Consider the following 21,236-nt stretch of genomic DNA (forward strand, 5'->3'; position numbering starts at 1 on the left):
TTATTCTTTGGCATTAACAATGACCACAGGTTTAATTTGCTCTGTTCTGTTGATGTAAGTGGACACAGCAGAGAGTTTATATGTGGTCATGTCTGATCCTCTGCGTTGATATCTAGTCTTTCTGTAGATGGCGCTAACCTTCTTTCTAAAGTACTGCCCTGAGAAGACATACAACAAAGGGTTTAAGACACTGTTGAGAAAGGCTAGATATGCTGAGAGCTGCCTTCCTATATCCAGAGAGTCAGACCACAGCTTCTCATCCAGCACATTGACATCACAGAGAATGTCAAGAAAGGTAATTACCTGGAAGGGACCCCAGCATAGTAAAAACACCAGTGTAACAGCATACACTAACACAGTGGCCTTTTTATCACTGGTGTGATGAAAACCAACACTTTCCCTCCTCTCAGATAAAACCTTGATTATATTTCCACTGCTGAAAACAATGACCAAAACAGGAAGAACAAAGCCCACCACATTTATCACAATCTGATGGGCCAGCTTCCAATAGCTGTCATGGGTGTAATCCAGAACGCAGGATGTGGTCTCATAGTCCTCAAAGAACTTCACCTTTCTGTGAGCTATTGTCGGTGTGCTCAGTAAGACCCCTAATATCCACAGGATGAAGCAGATCACCTTGGCGTAGAGCGTCCGTCTCAGCCAGCTGGCCTTCATGGGCTTCACAAATGCTATATAGCGATCGATGCTAATCATGACCAGAGTGAAGATGCTGGTGTAGAAATTGATGATGATTAGGGCGTTGACGATTTTGCACAAGGCCTCTCCATATGGCCAGTTGAACTCATTGAGGATATTCATTGCCCAGAAAGGAAGGCTACACAGTAGAATAAAGTCAGCCAGCGCCATGTTGCTCAGATAGATCTCTGCTACAGTCAGTCGATCTTTGTGGGCAAAAAACACCACCAGCACAAAGCTGTTAAAGAGTAGACCTGCCAGGGATATGGTGAAGATGTATGGGGGGATGATGGTGTGGATAAGCTCCCATTCTGCAGTGCCTGGAGACAAGCTGCTATTTTCAGTCAACACTGTCGGCACAGTTGTGAGTTCCATTGGCTCCACTGAGTAGGAAAAAATAAATATTCATAAACCTTCAGTACAATGTTATCATTAAAGATTAAAGCTAACCATTTAAAATCCATCATTAAAGAAATGTGCTACGTAGGAATTCAAATTTGAAGCTAAACAAGGAACTGAACATAAAACAGCTTATATAAACAATCAATGGGTGGCTAATTTTATGACTTTCTTTTATCCAGTTAAGAAAGTTCAGCTCTGGGGAGGAAGCAAACAGCCCCAGAAAAGGAAGATGATTATTTTTCTGTGTTAAAAAACACTCAAGAGCCAAGAAAAAAAAATCACAGGTAGATCTTCTGTGTTGTGTATTGCATCTTTTCTTCTAATTTAATCAGTGGATGACTACTTTGAAAAGACTGATTGCCACATTTTATTTTGTTTTTCTTTTAAGCATCAAATACTGAAAAGGAATTTAAAAAGTTCTTACCGTATGTTTCACCAAAATGTTACTCCGATGGTCAAAGTTGTAATAACAGATAACACGTCTGAGATGGGCTTAACTGTGCTCACGGGCTCCTGGTAAAGTACACAACGAGGCTGCTATGGGCGTTTTGTATATAGTTGCATTCTTCCACACCACTAGTTGAATATATCAAGTTGTTTATCAAAGAGTCAAAATTTGGACGGTGCTCATTTATGAGCAGCAGCTAAAACTGCAGTGGAGTACGGTGGCGTAATGTAGCATGTCTTGGAGAGAAAATGCAGACTTTGGACATTCCAGTTCATAGTGTGTGAAAATACTACTATTATTATCACAGATAGTTAGAAACTAATGACATATACCAAAGAAAGCAGGGTTTTATTTCAACTTTAACAATTATTTATGTCATGATACTGTTGGATTTGGACCAAAATGCTGAACACAAAAGACAGAAATAAATAAGAAAAAACTGCTTTAATCCTGCACTCACACTATAATACAAAACAAAGGAGGCCCACACCTAGAGAAACAGTGCAGGACCAGTCTTAATGTTATTTATCAATAATTTTCATCACAGTTTTTACCAAAGAACATTTTTTGTCTGATGAAAACAAGACAATAACTAAATAAAAATAATGCATGGGGATTAAAACTGTCATAAATATGTTCTGGAGAGACGAGATCCAATCAGAACTAATTAAGTAGTGGGGAAAGGGGGGGCAAGATGGTGAGTGATCCAATCAGAAGTAATTTCCTTGGGCAATAAGGTTAGATGCACACGCTTGATCTGCCACCTGGAACTATGGTAGGTGGGGTTTAGTTAGCTCCCATGCTCTCTATTTCTCATGAAAACACTACAAATTATCAACACTGGGGAGGAAGGCAACAGTAGACATAGAGACACATTTTGCATTTGATATCAAGGAAAATGAGACACTTTTAAAATCATGTAGAGCAGCTCTCACCAGTAACAGCACAACCAACTTTTACACTTAATTGTTTGGTCAACCGAACCAACTTTAGTTATGCTATAAACAGGAAACAGGAATGCAGATTTGACACAGAGAACACAGGAGGGCAGCAAAAACAAACTCAGGGAATTAGCTTTGGTTGTAAATGACAAAAAGGAGACAGACTGAGAATAAAATCATGAAGAGAAATAAGCTAGCATATAAAGCTCAAAATGGCCAGAATTAAGAACAAACTAAGCAGAAAGATACAAATGTGAAAATCTAAACTATAACTAAAAAAACAAAAAACAAGAACAGGCTGAAGGTAATAAACACTAACAGACTAACCCAAAAAAGCACAAAAAACTCAGTAGATACACAACGTTTACCTAACATCTTTCGTCATGGTCTATGGAAAAATGTACTTGTGGAAAAGGGTCGAGCCACTCCTTGTAATTTTCCATCTTCTAGGAAAATTGGAAGTGCACTGATTCACTGTGCAAGCATTAATCAAATAACAGTATTTAAATAAAAAGCTTTGTTGTACAATTGTAATGAACTTGAATGTCTTTTATTTGGTATGACCACTTATAATCTTTAACACAGCCTGAAATCTTTCAGACGAGCTTACTTGTAATTTCTTTAACTAGTCTGCAGGAATAGTTCTCTAGTCTTGTTGAAAGACACTCAACGCTCTTCTTGGGATGTTAATTTTTCTGTTGTTTGTCAGCATGATCCCACACTGCTTCAGTTCAGTTATTGTGTAATCAGCTGTACCTCACTGGGTACCCTAGTCTACTCTATTCCCTGCACTATGTGGTTCCTGTCATATTTCAAAGCAAAATGACCAGGTGTACATCAGAAGTTAGTGAGGGTTATCTGTCTATATGGCTTCCCAAGGCTGCTATTGGATAAAGAAAACTATTCAACAAGAAATAGGAGAGACAGGAAAGAGAGGGGGCAAGACATGCAGCCAAGGGCCGGCCATACGGCATATGGCCGTCTGCTCACCCACTAAGCTAAACAGGTGCCAATCCACATATTTATTGATAAATATTGAGGTGTCATATCTCTTCATAAATGATACAGGGGAGGTCAGAGATTTTTTTTTTTTTAATTCCAAGAAAGTCTTGCTCCTTGGAAGCAAAATATAAAGAAATGACAGAGTATCTCAAAGCTTATGAACAGTCCTGTAAAGATATGACTGATTCAGGAAATTACAGCATTACTCCCTGTCTGGACCTCTCTGTTTGCTATGATGTTGAGATATCATTAATAAAACCTTTAGTTTTTTTCATCTTTTTTCATTTGTGATTGTATTAACTGTATAAACAGTGAAATCTTTAGACCGGTAATGATTTCCAAATGCTATAAAAACAGATTTATCAGTTTTATCCTCAGCTTGTACATCATCCAGTTCTGATATGTTCTAAATTTAAAGTTATGGTAATGACAACAATAACAAATATTAAACCAACTTCAAATCACACTGGAGTTAATGTAAACTATAATCAGTACTTGGAAGACTTAGATGAAGGGTTATCTAATAATCAGTATGTCCGAGATTGTGTAATCCCTTTTATGGTAAAAATGACAGCAGCATACCAAAATGAAGACGAAGATCAGCTCTTTGCCAAACATTCCTTGCTTAGTCAGTTTTATATATCTGTCCTACATTTGTGACTTTGATTACTTGTAAATGCCAAATTTAACACATGGGACCATTCAAAAAAGCAAAGCCCAGTGTTTTTATAGACAACATGGATAAACACCAGTTTGCTTCCAGAATTTTTTTTTTTTTTTTTTAATCTAGCCACCCTGCCTCTCTTTAAACAATACAGAATTATGGCAAACATTAGTCAACTGTTTCCCTCAGTTTCAACATTTTAGAAATTAGTGATATTTGGTTTCCCACTATTTAGAAATAGTGGGAAAGATTTCGTCTGTCTCTGCACAACAATTATTAAACTTCTCATCATCTCTAACATCCTCTGTTAAAGTTGTTTTTACTTGTTTGTTCAGTTTAGAATGTTAAAACATATATAAAATATTGTAGTTTGGAGTTGTCACAGGGAGGGTGTATACTTTGGAAATAATATAGATGCAACCATTACCATGTCACAGCCTTTCCTGTAATTCATGCTTCTCACTGGGGTAACTTTTGGTTTGTTTAGTTCCTGAGAGAAAAAGTTCAGCCAGTTGCCCCCATATCACATTCTCTTACAAGGTGTCAGCACTCTTTATAACCTCAAAAGTTATCTTCTGCTTTAATCAAGGGTTTGACCAATAAAAACGTAAAGATGACTGATTCAGTGCAGTTCAAGAACAACTTTATTAAAGTTTTACTAAGCTGGTTACAGTTCAAAAAAGGTTCCTAAATTACAGGTTGCACATCGGTCCTCCCAAGAATAAGAACCAAACTAAGCTTGTAGTAGGGGTACATGCCAGAAGGACTTGTTTTAGCTTGCTGCTAAGAGAAATTCCTACTGTCTAGAAACAAGTGGTTGTGGACAAACATGCCAAGAATGTGAAAAGATCCGTTTTCGACATGCTTGAATTTGTTTTACAGATGTTGTCATAGAGATTTATTTTTTGCTTTTAGCATGCAAAGGATTACCGTAACACAAGTAACTTTTAACCTTTTGAGTTTACCGTCATTTGTGTGGGTGTAAGACACACAAGAGAAGCTTTAATTGATTGGAAAATGAAACACTAATTTAAAAACAAAAATTAAAAAGTAAAGCTAAGCTTCAAAGGCCAGGGCAGGCCCTCTTATTAGACCCTAATCCAACAACATAAAATATATTAATACATGAAATTCAATTCAGACACAAATATTTTTAAAAAGAGTTTACTCTTTATATGTAAATTCATTTAGATTTTTGTGCTCTCTGTTTGTTTACTTGAGATGAGATTGGCATTACCATGACCAGATGCCTCACACTGGTCTTTCCTCCTGCATTGAAGGGGTTTAAACACTTCCCTTGCCCGCTCCCTAAAGTTCTTCCCAACAATCACATACAAGAAAGGATTCAATGCACTGTTGCTGTAGCCAAGGTACGTAGCTAGCTGGTTGCCAATGTCCAGCACGTATGCCCACGTGCATCCAGAGATGACCTCATAGTGATCCAAGGTGTCAAAGAAGATCAGAATCTGGTAAGGCAGCCAGCAGAGAATGAACACAGCCAAAACAATAAGCACAAGGTATGCTGCCTTCCTCTCCGCACTCCCGCTGTTGCTTCTTCTCATCTTCTGTCTCTTTAGAATGACTTTAATAATGTGGTAACTACAGAACAATGCAATTGGGACAGGAATGAGAAAGCAGACTATGTTCACAGTTATGTTGTACCGCAATCGCCACCCTTCATGGGGGTAGTCTAGGTAGCATGCATCAATGCCCAGATGGGGGAAGAACTGCACAGAGCGGAAAAGAACAGCAGGAAAACTGAGGAAGATACCAACAATCCAAATGGTTACACAAATTCCATGTGCCCAGAAAGCCTGCCTCTGCCTTCCTTGGGACAATGGTTTAGTGAGAGCCATATATCTGTCCATACTCACAACAGTAAGGAACAACACACTACAATAATAATTCATCCCAATGACAATATTGACAAGCTGGCACATGAACTCCCCAAATCTCCAGTGGAACTTGTTGATTATAGTTGATACCCAGAACGGCAGACAGGAAACCATGAGGAGATCAGCTGCTGCCAGATTGCTCAGGTAAATGTCAGCAACAGAACTTCTGCGCTTCTGAAGACAGAGGACGCAAAGCACGAAGGAGTTGCCGATTACTCCCAGAAGACAGATGATCGACATATAGGCAGGCTGCATGGTGTAAACCCACTCCCATGCATCCGTGTGGTTGCAGACAAACTCAGCTGTTGTGTTGTTCTCCATAAGTAACTCAGCTGGAGGGTCTGAGCCAACTGGTAAAGCTGTTGGATGGTGACAGTGATTCAAAAAGTAGAAAACAAAAAAAGCATGTTCACAACAAATATATACTCTAGTCTAACCTTTTAGTGTATCAGCGGCGGTTTGATGCATTTATCATTACCTTTGTCCCATGATTTCAGTTCTTAGGGAGAGGGGATAATTGATTTAATGGAGTGTGGCTAATGGATGCTTTATCAGCCAAAACACACACTACACACATGCCATCTTCAAAGTAGACCGTCTTAGCAACCAATTCAGTAATGAGCATTTCTAGTGTTGCAAAAGGAAGGCCACAAAAATATGTTGCATGTTAAAAGTACAGTCAGTCATTTTTGTGGGATTATTTAGTAAAATAAAAAAAATATTGTATAAATATACAATGATTAGTGTGTAATTACATCCAACACCAAACTGAAACATTCTCTTGTACTAAGTATTCATCAATTAAGAATAAAAGCCAAAGCCACTTGCATCTTAATGAAATGTCATCCACTTCACCTTGAGCCTTATCTCCTGAACTGAAGTTAGAGCTACAACACTTAAAAAACACACATAATATTTATTTATTCCCAATATTTTCACAGTTAATTATTGTCAGCAGATTAGATGTCTCCATATAGGTGACAACGTGCTGACCAGCGCAGTCACTGGTTATAAGCTAACATTATGTCAGTTAATGTTAGGCTTGAGCGTCCTAAAAATCATACTTTACTTCTGCTAAATAGCTTGACTATATTTTACATCATATGCGAGTTTATTAACTAAGTATCAAAGTCCAACAATGTTATATCCAGTTTAATGAAAGTTTCACTTATGCCATCTAAAAGCAGTTAGCCATGGCTAACAGAGGCTAACAGCAGCCAACAGTAATGTCCTTTTTTTTTTTTTTTTTGCCTGTCCCGTTTGGCTCTTTTGCCATCAGAATTGTTGTCTAAAGGCAAACAAAGATGCCCAACGGATTTACTTTACCAAATTGACCATCCCAGCCTTGCCGTAATGGTCCATTTGATTCACCTTTTATTGTTTATTTTATTTTCACTTACTGAATACGGGACAGACTTGACTGGGGGAAAGAAGGGGAGAAAGAAAGAGGGAAAGAGAAACAGCTGAGAAGAGGGACGGGGGAGAAGGGCAAAAGACAAAAACCAACAGAACGGGCAGAGAAAAAAAATGCATATATCAATCACCTGGATCATCTGCTGAGAAAGAAAAAAGAAAAAAAGCAGAAGAGAACAAGAGTAATAGAATAAACAACATCACAATGATATATGGGAATATGACAGTAAATACTAAATATTAAACATTATTGTGCAGCACATAAGATCAACAGAACACAGTGTGCTTTGAGGTAGGAGCCAAAAAGGGTGTAGTTTGTGGGTGTGATCACCCGTGTGTACACCTGTGAGCATGGACGCGCTTGTTTTTTTTTTGTTTTTTTTAAAAGGTTCCTTCATGTAATAATCTGCTAGAGGGTGTGGGGGGGCCACAGCCCCATCCTCCAGGGCATGAAGCAGGTATGGAGGAGATCAAAACTCCAGACATCCAGAGGCCCCCAGAACACAAGAGACCAAGGAAGACCAACAGAGGGGCAGCCGCGCCACTGTCCCAGAAAGAGCTGAGGAGAGTCCCAGATGAGGGCTCACTCAGCAGCCGCGGAGCAGAAGCCAGGGGGAGTTGCAGTGACGCGCCCATGAGCTTCGCCGGCAGCCAGCCGTAACAGTAATGTCCTAAACAACCCACCTCAATATTCGCTCATCAGAGGGAGAGGTTAATTTCTCTGAGTCGGTGACTCATATCAGTCTCAAAGTTTTACATTTCTTAAAGCTACATATTGATAGCTAAGTTAAGAGTAGACTGACAGCCTACCAAAACAGCGAAAGACTGGGGCAGAAGCGGGAGTCATGTTGCTATCTTACTACACTTACCACGAATGAACAGCAGCTAGTCTCTGTGATCACTCTGTGGTAAAAATGCAAAATACCACAAAATATTTAATTGAGTCATGCAGTATTATTCCTGATTCATTGCTACGTGCTGATATTATTCAAATATGGTAAAATATAGTGGGTACAACAAGGCTTTTTACATAAACAGTGTTAGAAACACTTCAAGCAGCCATGGTTGCTCAGGTGCACAGTCTAAATTTAATGTTTCTCTTGCCTGACTAAAACATGTTTGTCCTACAATGACCACCACTTCTAGGATTATGTATGTTACTTGGAAGGGTTAAGGAAATTGAATTCATTTGACTACAATCTGCAATCTACTGGCATCTACTGATGAGATTTTACACACTGTCACTTAAAAGCCAAAATGAGCTTTGTGATTTGAAAGTTGAGCCAAATATGATTGCATTCTTTTTATCGGACAGCAGGGGGCAACACCCTTAGCTGCATTGTAATTCCAGTTAGTACCATTGCTGTGTGACCTCAATAAATGTTTTCCCCTCAGTTTTCTGTCAAAGTGAATTAAAAAAAAGGGAGTCCTTAGTAGAGTCAGTAGAGTTGCTCACTGATACTGTCACGGCTGCCGAGGCAAGCCGTGTGGCGTTGAAGGAAAAAGGACCCAAAATGCAGGCAGTGACTGATGATACGAGTGACGTTTATTTACAAGTGGCGGAGTGGCAAAACAGGCAATGAGGGATGACAAATAACTGAAGAAACCTAAACTGGGAAAACTAAATAGCAAACCTGAGATCATACAAAACAGGGTGAGGGGCAGAGCGCTGCAGACTAAGGAACAGAACACCATGGAACGCAGACGAACCAACAACAAGCACAGACCGACACCCACTATATATACACACACAAGGTAATCAGGTAATCACACACAGGAGGGAAGAACAGCTGATCCTAATACACAAAGACGACTGGAGGATAAAAGCTGAACACAATGACAACACACACAGACCTTCAAAATAAAACAGGAAATCCAGAACAAGAACAGGGCACAAGGGGAGGACACAAAATACCAAAATCAGAATAACTAGAACATAGAAAAATAATCATAAAATACAAAATGCTGGGTCAACGACCTAGCACCATGACAGACACAAGTCTTTAACCAGTGTTTATGACGCATGGTTTCAAATCACCAAGAAAACGGTGTCGAAAGTGTTCACTTTCAGGTGTCATAACAGAACTTCACTAACAGGGTGAAGTCATATTGACTGTGTCCATGTTTATTAAACAGTCTGTGACGTCTTATGGAAACATGAATGAGGCATCTGCACTAAAACCTCTTCAGTGACTGTCATCCCCCACTGTGGTGTTTACAGAATAGTCAAAATTTTAATTAATATTCCCATTTAGTAGCACAACATAAACCAGAATAACATGAACTTTGAACATGAATGTGGGAGTGACATACATTTCAGATTTGAAGGACAAGGCTAAAAATCACAAAATTAAAACCATTTTAAAAAGCAGACAAAAACACATAAAACGAGGTTGAACTGTGTGTTTTCTGGCAGACATTCTACAATTTGCGGTAACTTTTTCTGCATGCCTTTTGTTCCACAACAATTTTCAGCACTAGCAATTGTGGTGAAGCCTGATATCCTGCTTGGCAAGATTTGCCTTCATTTTGAGGACACCTATGGGTGTACCCTTGCCCACAACCCATTTTGAGTAAACACTTGGCAATTAAAAGGTGGTTTGGGGGACAGATATACAATAAAAAAAAAAGAAAAAGTTATGTCTATACAGCCAACAAAAAGAAGCATGTTTGTGCGTCACAACTGGAAACTTGTTGAAAGAGTCACATGTTTAAGTCTGGAAACTCTGAGTCAGAAACACCAGAAACACTTAGCAAGACGCTGTTTCAACATGAACCTTTGGATGTTCAACTTAACATTCAAATGCATCATAAAGATTCATAAAGCGAAAGACCGCATGTTGATTTTATTCATCGTTATGCTCTGAGTGAAACAAATAGTGGCATCATTTGCATCTTCAGCAATAAACTTTATAACAAAAAAGTTGTATTTACATAAATTATTTTACAGTACACATATTTACATCACAGAACCAGTACAGCCAAGATACTGATGACTACTACAGTTTGTAATATATGAATCCAACAATATCACACACTGGTGAGTTGTTGCAATATATAAAATATGTCTTCATTTTTTTCCAGTTCAAGCTAAACAACAGTGTTTTGCATTTGGTAGTAATCTGTAATACAACCACCTTTTCTAAACGTAACAGTGAGACGTTGTGCATCAGCTAACATACTAAAGAAAGAGTTCGTTAAAAGGTTTCTTAACAATGTATGATTAAGTCTGATTATTACAAAGCTACATCCACTGCGATTTCACGAACTTCATTTGATTTGATTTGATTTCATTTGAACCATTTAGTTTAAGACAATATCATTAAATGACTGCCCACTATCCTTCTGTGCTTTTGTTTGCAAAAAGCAATTTGCATACAGCATTTTATACAGAAGTTTTCAATGTGGAGGACAGGTTTGAACGTGTGGAGTCAGATAAGGTTTTCCTCTGGTGGCCCCACTGCTGGAAGAGTTCTCTGACTTTTTTCCGGAAGTTCTTTCCTACAATAACGTATAGGATCGGGTTAAGAATGCTGTTCAAGAAGGCTAAGTAGGTGAAGATCTGGATGCTGATGTCCACAGCATTTTCAAAGTGACAGCCTTCCAGTATCCCACCTCGTAAAAGCACATCTACTATGGTGATTACATGGAATGGCACCCAGCAAATTAGGAAGGCTACAAGGACTGCCAGGACCAAAATGGTGGCCTTTCGTTCTGTGTTTTCAGCATTGAACCTCTCAATTGCTTGCAATTTCAAAGCCTGAATAATATTAAAAGTGCAAAAGGAGATAATTGAAATGGGAATAACAAAGCTAAAAATGATCAATATCCCATCACAGATAACTTGTACGTTGTGGTTTGGATAGTTTAGATAGCACACAGTACCATATTCAGGGAAATATCTCACTTCCCTGAAGATGAACACGGGTATACTCAGAAGCAAGCCAAAACCCCATGTCAGCAGACACCCTAGTTTAGCATATTTTGGACTACGCATTCTTCCATGTGACATCGCATGTACCAGCGCCACATAGCGATCGATGCTAACCAGAACAAGAAAGTATATGCTGCAGTAGGCATTCATCTTAATTCCCACATTGATAACTTTGCACATGAAATGACCAAAAGGCCATTTAAAATCATTGAGCATGTTAACGGCCCAGAAGGGCAAACAGGACACCAGGACTAGGTCAGCAGCAGCCAGGTTGCTCAAATAGATTTCAGCTATGGTGCACGCCTTCTTGTGGAAGCAGAAGACAGTCAGAACGAACATGTTAAGCATAATTCCCAGCACGGTGATGAGCAGAATGTACACTGGTTGGTGTGCAGTGAGCCACTCCCATAGTTCGTGATCTGGACAATGAGTCTCATTGGTGTTGTTATTGTTTCCATATGATATAGTGGTGCTGTAGTCTGGGATGCTGTAAAGACAAAATGAGACATGAAGTAAATAGGCAGTTAAACATCAACAGTACATTAGGTTCTTACCTTGAGTTTATGTAAAATACCAATGCGATAAATATGGAGCTTTAGCCAGCACTTAGCTGGCTATCGTCTCTGCAAACCCAACAGTTGCCCTGCTACATACAATATTTACCATACAGATATGAAACTGATGTCATTCTTCTTATCTTATTCTAAGAAAAGAAGTAAATAAGCATGTTAATGAACAGATGTCCTAACTGTACATCCATTGTGTGCTGTTTGTCATTCTTTCTCTGTCGACCAGGTTCAGTTTTCCAACTAGTTGATTGCTGAAGAAATCTCCACCCACTGACTTAGCCTCTTGTTTCAACAAGAACAGAGCTGAACATGAAAGCCTGTAATAAACGTGATGAATACATTTCTGGTTGTGGAGCAAGCTACTTTGCAGCTATGACCTTTGTATTGAACCAAAGGATAAGCTTAAAACATAAAGAAATTGTTGAACAATAAGGGTGTTTGCACATCTGCAGCACTCAAAAATTATATAAGCTTGTCTGAGACTGAACCACCTTGTTCCACTAATGAGCATCAGGCATAGCATAATGTTGTTTATGCTTCTGCTTAATTCCCCTATCATGTTACCTAATTGGCAATCTGTTCTTTCAAACCATACTGTATGTACCCTATGCTTACATCCACGTGTGTGAATGTTTAAGAGCAATTAAAATTACTGAAAGTTGCTCCAAAGTTTGTTTCTGTTGGCGTAAGGAGCACTTGGCAGCAATGTGGCAGACGGCACAATGGAGGGCAGAAGCTTCTGTTGGTTAAAATAACCAAATGTTTGACATGGATTAAACTCGTCTTTAGAAGAACATGCTTAGGCAAAACCTGAGCTCTCATATCATGTAGTACAACTGATGTTTTAATGTACAACAAAAAAGAATAAATGAAAAACAAAATAAAGAGAAAAAGATGCTTCTTCTGGTCATCGTCGATATGTAACTCTATACTTCTATACTCTACATTACACCCAAAAAGACATGTTTTTTTTTAAAGTCTCACTCGCTGTAACAACAAAGGCAAGAAGTTCATTTTAACAGCAGCTGTCAGCTATCAGTAGTTGTATTACCTGCTTTACACACATTGGAGTATATTTAACCTGCTTGAGCACATGGTTACTGACAAAATGATTCTAAAAAATAAAACAATTGGAAAATTGTTCTCCATTCTTAGGGGATTTTTTTTGGTTATATCTCACATGAAAGATTTAAAAATATATAGAGTATATTTGATTCATACATACCTTGTAGGTCTAAGAGTCATTTTCCTATGTTCAGATGTCCTGCTGCACTGTTAACAGTTAACTCCCCCACTCTAGTCTGCCTGTCTCTGCCTCACGCTCCTAAAGGAAACTGTAATTAAAGTGATGTCACCAAAAAAAAAAGAAGGCATGGCAAAAAACCCTCACTTCTCTCATTTCACATTCAGTCTGAATGCTCCCTGTCTGTCGGTCTGGGTTGCACCTTATTCAAAGATGCACTAGTAACATGCAACAAGCCATACTAATATCCAAAGTAGACTGTAGACTCTAGGCTCATCTTGTTAATCATGTTTCTTTTGTTTATTACATTATTCACATTATTGTCAGAGTGGGTATTATACCAGAGCGTACACAGGGTTGAAGGCCTGTTTTTGGTGAAAAACAGGAGAAGGTGGTGGAGAAACAGAAAAAGAAAAGGGACCAAAAGAAAGAGAGAAAAAATGGGCTGCAGGGGACAAACAAAAAGGACGCAAAAGGCTTTAAATATGTTATCTCCTCATGCTGGTACTGCAGCTTCTGCATGTACTGTAACTTCTGCATGTGTTTCCATTTCACGCTTTCGAGAGGCAAACCGTGAAATGGACATGGCAGACGGGTGCATCTGTTACGCAGTTTTCCGTGATATGGATTTGAATAAAACCAGGCACTTTTTGTCCCATGTACGCCTCTTAGTAAGTTCTTACAAAACTAAACAGTTGTGGCTTGACATAGTTCATGTTTACATGTTAAATATTTTCTGACCTGATGTATATACTCACTAGATAGCTAATTCTGGTTCTTAACGCAGCCAGTGACATCTCGGCAATTTAATGGTCAAGTCAATCTGCTGAAGTTCAAAGTAAGCATCAGAATGAGGAAAAAGGGTCTTTCAAGTAACTTTAAATGTGGCATGGTTGTTGGTGCCAGATGCGTTGTTCTGATATATTTCAGAAACTGCTGATCTGCTGGGATTTTCCCACACAACCATGTCTAGGGTTTACAGAGAATGCTCTGAAAAAGAAAAAACATATCCAGTGAACTGCAGTTTTCCAGGCAAAAATGCTTTTTTGATGCCAGATGTGAAAGGATAAGAACATATTGACTGCTTTGAGCTGTTAGAAAAGCAAAGTTAACTCAAGTCAACACTTCTTATACAAAATAGTGTATGCAGAAGAGCATCTCTGAAGGCACAATGCATCAAAACTTGAAGCAGATGGGCTAGACCACACCGACTGCGACTTCTCCGAACAGGCAAACTGAAGTTACATTTTGTAAACTATACCACAGAAGACTGGAAAAAAGTTACACGGTTCAACTCAATTCAATTCAATTTTATTTATATAGCTCCAAATCACAACAACAGTCGCCTCAAGGCGCTTTATATTGTAAGGTAGACCCTACAATAATACATACAGAGAAAAACCCAACAATCAAATGACCCCCTATGAGCAAACACTTTGGCGACAATAGGAAGGCAAAACCAGTCTCAGGGAGGGGCGGCCATCTGCTGCGATCCATCACAGCCTACCGGAATTTCATTGTTGACCATGTCCACGCCTTTATGACTGCAATTTTCCCAGCTTAAGATTGCTGCTTCCAGTACAATAACTTGTCATGTCATAAAATTAAAATCATCTCAAATTAGTTTCTTGAACATGAAAATGAGTTCAGTGTGCTCAAATGAGCTCTATAGTCACCAGATGTCAATCCAACAGAGCAGGAGTGTCCAACTCCAGTCCTCGAGAGCTACTGTCCTACAGCTTTTAGATGCGTCCTTGTTCCGACACACCTAAATCAAATGAATGGCTTGTTACCAGCCCTTTGCCCAACTTCATGGCATGCTGAAGAGGTAATTCAACCATTTGATTCAGCTGCGTTGGAGTATGGATGCATCTAAAAGCTGCAGGGCAGTAGCTCTCGATGACTGGAGTTGGACACCCCTGCAATAAAGCATCTTTGTGATGTGGTGGAACAGGAGATTTGCATCATAGATGCACTACAGCCAACAAATCTGCAACAACTGTGTGATGCTATCATGTCAATATGGAGCAATATCTCTGAGGAATATAATATGGATACACGTCCCATTAGTATTGTTGGGAAGAGAGTTCCTTACACCACTGAAGTGCAGAGACAAAAGAATCCATTTACGGCACTTTGTAATATTTCCCGTAAGATAATTATTGCAGTGAATAAAGCTGCCAATTTCTTTAGAAGTGCATTTTCACTGGGCATTATGGCAATATATCATTAGGGTAATCAACATCGCCTGAACAGATGGTTATCTTTGCATAGTAGGTTTCCATTTGGTGGATAAAAGCAATTTTACACAAAGATGTCAGATTAAATGTTATGTTACTTAATAGTCAGGTAAAACAGGTAAAATCCAACAAGTCAGAGAGTATTGTAAAATGCAGATTTGTTCTATCCCAACTCACGGTATTTTGGTACAAAATAAGCCTTAAATCTCTGATGATGTTCTGCAGCACCATATACATATTGGCACTATTAACAGAGAAAAAATACTTAAAATGTACAAATATACATGCCAGTGTTAAAAAATAATATGTAACAAATAGTGTTATGTATATTCAATTGGGTTAGTGCACATAGAATTTGGTATTGCACAGTGGTGGTTCATAGAGGAAATGGGGGAAAAATGGGGGGTAGGGGGTTACCGGTGCATGTGTGAGTTCAGGGTGGTTATATTCTTTGGGAAGAAACTGTTTTTGAGTCTGTGGGTTTTTCTGCTGTAGCGCTTCCCTGAGGGAAGCAGGCTGAACATGTTGAAACCAGGGTGGGAACTGTCCTTGATGATGTTTGCTGCTCTGCTGAAACAGCGGGAGAAATAAATATCCATCAGGGAGGGGAGAGGGCAGCCGATGATCTTTTGTGCTGTCTTGACTACACTCTGAAGCCTCGCTCTATCCGCCTTAATGCAGCTGCCGTACCATACCATGATGCAGTAAGTTAGCAGGCTCTCAATGGATGAGTGGTAGAAGATCAGCAGCAGGTTGGAGTTCAGTTTGTACTTCCTGAGGACCCTCAGGAAGTGCAGCCGCTGTTGGGCCTTAAGCATTGTTTGCATAAAATGCATGCTCAAAAAAAAGTTTTGTCTCACTCCGATTCCTTCTTTTTGCATGTTGAAGCTCTACTTGGAACCTTGTTAAGATCCAATCATGCAAAATATGACTTTTTGCCATTTTTCAAGTTGTCTTAAACTTCTGATCGGGACTGTATATTCAGTTCTGTCCTACCTACTGAAGAGCTTTCTGCATGTTAAATGTCCACTGTTTCAGCATATTCCTAAAATTTGCCGACACAAAACCACTGGACTGGTCTCTTTATCAACCGAAAAGCACTATGCAGGGTTCTTTGATCTTCTCTTTGTTGTGTTTTAAACAAATGGCAGTAAAGCCCTAAATTGTTGTACAATCCAAATAAACAAATTAAACAACGCGGTCATCGTGATGTGTTACCACCAGATACCAGATGCTTTTCCTCAGGGTGATGTCCATACTAATCGTCTAATCTCAAAACAGTCTCTCTTATATTTCATACTAATAAGATTTTCTGTAAACGAAAAAGGCTCGTGTCTATGTGACATATTACTAAAAAGCACCAAAATGGAATAAACAGCTCTCCCATTAAGCAAGCACTTATCTGTGGACTGAGATTTTCATATGACCTGCAGATAACATATGGGTGCACATCATGGTAATTAGAGATATGTAATAAGATTTTAGCTAAACACAGAATACTAGACCGAAGGCCATCTTCAAGTTATCACTGATTCGAAGAGACAAAGGGCTTAAAAGCTGTGTGGAAACAAAGCTCGTGTGTCTTGGTCATGCTCTTAATGTGCAACGGATGCATGATCACAAGGAAGTTAGTGAATAGACTGGTATTTTATAATCACGTTTCACTTCCCCACATCATGTCAGTCATAGGGCTGATACAGGCAAACTGTTGGACTATTCTGTTTTGTTTTGAGAGAACTGTTATTGTTATATAAGTATGTAATTAGATTGGTGAAGAGTGACCTCAGTTTGATCCCTGGCAGGTGGGATCCCTGCAGGCAGAGTAACACAGTTAACATTCATTTGTAGGCAGATTCCCAGCTGCTGTCTTTGGTTTTCCTCCAAGATGTGTCAGTGTTGCAGTAAATAGGTTGCTTGCTTCCTTTCCTCAATCACCATTTCCTCATTTCTAAAAAATATTAAATTTCAGATATCTTATTTGATGCCTTTTTATGTACTTGCATGATACATTTCTGTGTCTACTAAAGAGGGCAAAGGCTCCACTGACACAACAGAACAAAAGGGCTTAGTTCACACATTTGTTGCAATTAATGCATACCCCAATTAGCCGAATTTGGGTTGTAATATTTACTTAAGAATAGAATCTGGGCCCTTATGAACAGAGTTTCCATGTTTGAATAAAAGTGGGGTTTTTTTAAGTCTTAAACTCACAGCCCTGCAATGTAAATAGCATTTGATGTAAATCTAAATTCTGCTCTGTTGCCTCTAAAGTATGGGCTTAATATAAAAGGAGCAGTTAAAAAAAAAAAAGCAAGTGAGGTTTCCTGCTGTAGAGAGAGGGAAATTTAGTGATGGAAATATTGCCACAACTTTGTTTGTGAGATTTAAAGTTACAGAGACTTCCCATTGTTGTTAGTGGAGGTGAAAGTAATTGCACACATTGCAAAGTTGTGTCTTGCTTCCTGAAAAATCTCCAAAACAGACTTTGTTTATAGAGTTGTATTTTAGAAGATGAATTGCACCGCTTCTATTTTCATCTAGAAATAGCTCATGCCATGCTTTCGATGGTTATCTCAATGACTCTGTAACAATAGTAAAGCGCTGCCAATGAAAACACTGATGTAACTGTGACTTTTGATGCTCGAAATCTTAAGTAGAGAATGTTGTTGTGGTTTCTTTCCACAGTATATTATGGGATGGTGGAAGGATAAACTTAAAGGAACACTGTGAAGTTTGGCTCTGATATCTCTAAGATTCTTGAGATTCTAAGCCATTTCTCTACCACTAGTTAAAAAAGGGGTTACTATATTGTGAAATAAATAAGCACTGCAGTCAAACACATCCTGTACAAGTGTTGTTACAAGCAATTTTAATAATTATATAAATATGAGGGCAATGCAAATCAGTTAATAAAAATAAAAACATCCACTTGTCCAGCTCTCTACAAATACACAAAATTCTATTACATAGAAAGGTGCCACCATATACTATACTCCCAAGTGGGCACACTGGCTGCCACCAGGAAGCCATATAATTAAGTACAAAGGAGGTAAAACACTAGTGGATAATGATCAGTGCTTGAATGTAATTAGAAAAATAAAATAAAAATAATTACAGTCACACATAGTATAAATATAACAAGTATTAAAAAGGAGCTTTGTCTTATACACATGCATATGATATGTGCTTATTAAGTTCAGATATTCTAGTCAACACTGATCAGGCAGCTACAGGTTTATGATTCCTGAAAAAGTTTTCCCTGTACAAGAAAAATTAAACAATAAATCAGCCGGCTAAATTTCGTGGTGCACTTCTGTGGAAACATCCAGCCCCAAGTTATCAGTTAATCAACAATGGTAACTCATCGAGCATGGAAGAGACACTTCTGTTTAGCTTTGCTACAAAACACCTGCGCCGACTACAGCAAGTGTAAAAGCACTCAGGAAGTGACAAAACCTCGGACTATAGCTCATAAATGGTACATTTATGGGGGCGATCGTGGCTCAAGAGTTGGGAGTTCGCCTTGTAATCTGAAGGTTTCCGGTTCGAGCCCCGGCTTGGACAGTCTCGGTCGTTGTGTCCTTGGGCAAGACACTTCACCCGTTGCCTACTGGTGGTGGTCAGAGGGCCCGGTGGCGCCAGTGTCCGGCAGCCTTGCCTCTGTCAGTGCGCCCCAGGGTGGCTGTGGCTACAATGTAGCTTGCCAGTGTGTGAATGGGTGGATGACTGGATATGTAAAGCGCTTCGGGGTCCTTAGGGACTAGTAAAGCGCTATATAAATACAGGCCATTTACCATTTACTGCACATATAGACCTTGGAGTGCTGTGGTGAATCAGCTTTCTCTACTGAGCAAGACAGCGGGGGCCTTGTACCTCATGCAAAGCATCTTCCACTAACGCACCCACTATTCCCAGTAACGTGAAATCTCCTAAGGACCTAAGAAATCCCATACTTTTAAATAGCACAACATAAAATAAAGTCTATTAACTTTAACAGCCTTTAAGAGAAAAAAAAACCTGTATAGAAATAAATCCAATGAATTGTCTCCCCCAGTTTATTAACTGAAGTTTTATAGACTTGCAAACTTAAAGGTCCTTGAGTAACAGGCTACATATCTGTCTGCTGTTGTTAGTTATGTCTCAGTGTGTGCAGTGAAGTACATAACGAATGTCTGGACGAGGGGGCGGCGACGCTCACGCTACTCCTCGAAAATACTCAGCTCATTTCCTGTCTCCTTCTGCCTGTCTCAAAAGATTTTTTTCCAGGCCGTGAGCTCCATTACTCAGTGTCCCACCCCCATCTCCTCTTCCATAACTCCACACAGATTTGAGACAACAGGGAGCAGCTCTGGGTATTTATTGTTTTCACAGCTGCCTCGTACACTCTGGGCTTTTGCAAGGAGAGTGAGTAAGCGCTTACAAAAAGTGGAAGGAGTGGCCACAGGCCTGTCTGAAACCACTAATGCAACTTTGATGAGCACTAAACCTTGGAACACAAACCCATTTCTTCAAACATTAAAAATTCAACCAGTGCTGCTCAAATGTTCCTGGCAGATAATATACAAACCACAGAACAATGCTGTTTATACTGCTGGAAATCCACAACTTGTGAAATAAGTTGGTCACAGATGCCCCTGTTACATTTAATATTTTGATTTAATAAAGGCATTGCAAAATGTTGAAATCAATTTAAAAAAAGACAATCACAAACCAACCATCACAATTATTTTGCAAGACATTGAGTCAGCAGTAAGTGGGCAGCCACAGTCTGAATGTCTGTCGTCTGAAATTTACTTCTGTTTTCAGCTCATGGTTTGATTGTTTGAAAAAAAAAAACATTTTAAGAAGATTTAAAATTTTAAGATCCAGGAAATCTACCATTTATGGTACTTCAAACGTGTTTGCGTCAACTGACTATGGCGAAAGTTGTGTATGTTCATAGTTTACAGAAAAAGAGAATGAGAAGTAAACTGTGGTAGAAGATCACTTTATTAGGGAAAAATATTTAATCTTCCAGTGACTTGCAAAGTACGTAATCGTAGCTATAACTCATGGTTACGATTTACTTGACATAAATAATTTCAAAAGGGCAGTCTTTTATCAACAGAGACTCTGAGCAAACAGACTTTTGAAGTTCCCATCTGTGCTATTCTCGACACTAGCTATGTTGCTGCCAGACCACCTTAGCCAGTTATTTAGACTTACGTTTGAGTTTTGAACAGTTATTTTTAACAGCTTTCTTTGAACAGACCACAGTGCAAATTATGAGAAAAAGCTAGCTTTCTATTCTGATACTCAGCCTTCTGCAGCATACAAACACACTGTTTCATTTTTTTTTTCATGTTTTTCAATTTCCTTTAAAAGAATGTCTGAAGACTAAAATGCAATAACTCAAACATGCTCGTCTTATTTTGATAGTTCAAGCCTCAAAACAGACATGCCTATCATCTGGCCTTGTTTTGAAATAAAAACAAACAAACACTGGTGTCACTTTTTAGAATTCTGCTCCTTACAGGCTCTCCACACTTACTTGCTTTGTGGCTCTTGAATGTCACCTGGCGTTCTCCTTTGCACATCTGCAAGAGGACTCTGTCACTTAAACATAAACATGTTTTTTTTGGCGCATCGGGTGCAACATGAGTCATCATAAGGTGCTCATAACACAGGATATGGGAGTGTTCCTTATTTGCTGACAGTCTGAAAGACTTAAAGGTCAATATTAGCTTTAGAAAAACTAAATAGTGGTGATACTTAGAAAATAAATCACAACTAGGTATTGCTATTGTGTG

General features: G+C 38.9%; 2 protein-coding genes and 1 pseudogene across 3 annotated transcripts; all 3 read right to left on the reverse strand.

The window, feature by feature from the left end:
• Positions 1–1,143, reverse strand: bdkrb1 (bradykinin receptor B1). The gene has a single exon (XM_086274991.1). It carries the CDS (start codon positions 1,069–1,071, stop codon positions 1–3), a length of 1,071 nt encoding a protein of 356 aa, XP_086131117.1. The 5' UTR covers positions 1,072–1,143.
• A 4,197-nt stretch (positions 1,144–5,340) lies between these two features.
• Positions 5,341–6,483, reverse strand: LOC147307124 (B2 bradykinin receptor pseudogene; annotated as a pseudogene).
• Positions 6,484–8,907: 2,424 nt separating this feature from the next.
• LOC147307125 (B2 bradykinin receptor-like) lies at positions 8,908–21,032 on the reverse strand. 2 transcript variants are annotated; one of them, XM_086275519.1, is made up of 2 exons: positions 20,978–21,032; positions 8,908–11,882 (listed from the first exon to the last, which is right to left on the reverse strand). In XM_086275519.1, exon 2 carries the CDS (start codon positions 11,741–11,743, stop codon positions 10,847–10,849), a length of 897 nt encoding a protein of 298 aa, XP_086131645.1. In that variant the 5' UTR covers positions 11,744–11,882; positions 20,978–21,032; the 3' UTR covers positions 8,908–10,846. The 2 variants fall into 2 exon arrangements, with proteins under 2 accessions (XP_086131645.1, XP_086131644.1); XM_086275518.1 differs by lacking the exon at positions 20,978–21,032 and adding an exon at positions 13,190–13,299 and having other exon boundaries at positions 8,909–11,882.
• Positions 21,033–21,236: the final 204 nt, after the last annotated feature.

This window comes from Aulonocara sp. 'chitande type north' Nkhata Bay, linkage group LG19, assembly GCF_057382095.1.
Source record: "Aulonocara sp. 'chitande type north' Nkhata Bay isolate Kocher_YH1m ecotype deep benthic linkage group LG19, A_spYH_male_GT1.1, whole genome shotgun sequence".
Classification (NCBI taxonomy): domain Eukaryota; kingdom Metazoa; phylum Chordata; class Actinopteri; order Cichliformes; family Cichlidae; genus Aulonocara; species Aulonocara sp. 'chitande type north' Nkhata Bay.

What these genes read in the sequence shown, in the direction of transcription:
- bdkrb1 (XM_086274991.1), bottom strand. Translation starts at nt 1,071, where the DNA reads ATGGAACTCACAACTGTGCCGACAGTGTTGACTGAAAATAGCAGCTTG.
- LOC147307125 (XM_086275518.1), bottom strand. Translation starts at nt 13,209, where the DNA reads ATGACTCTTAGACCTACAAG. An exon ending in ATGACTCTTAGACCTACAAG is followed by an intron (nt 11,883 to 13,189) that starts GTATGTATGAAT and finishes TTGTCTTTACAG; the next exon opens with CATCCCAGACTACAGCACCA.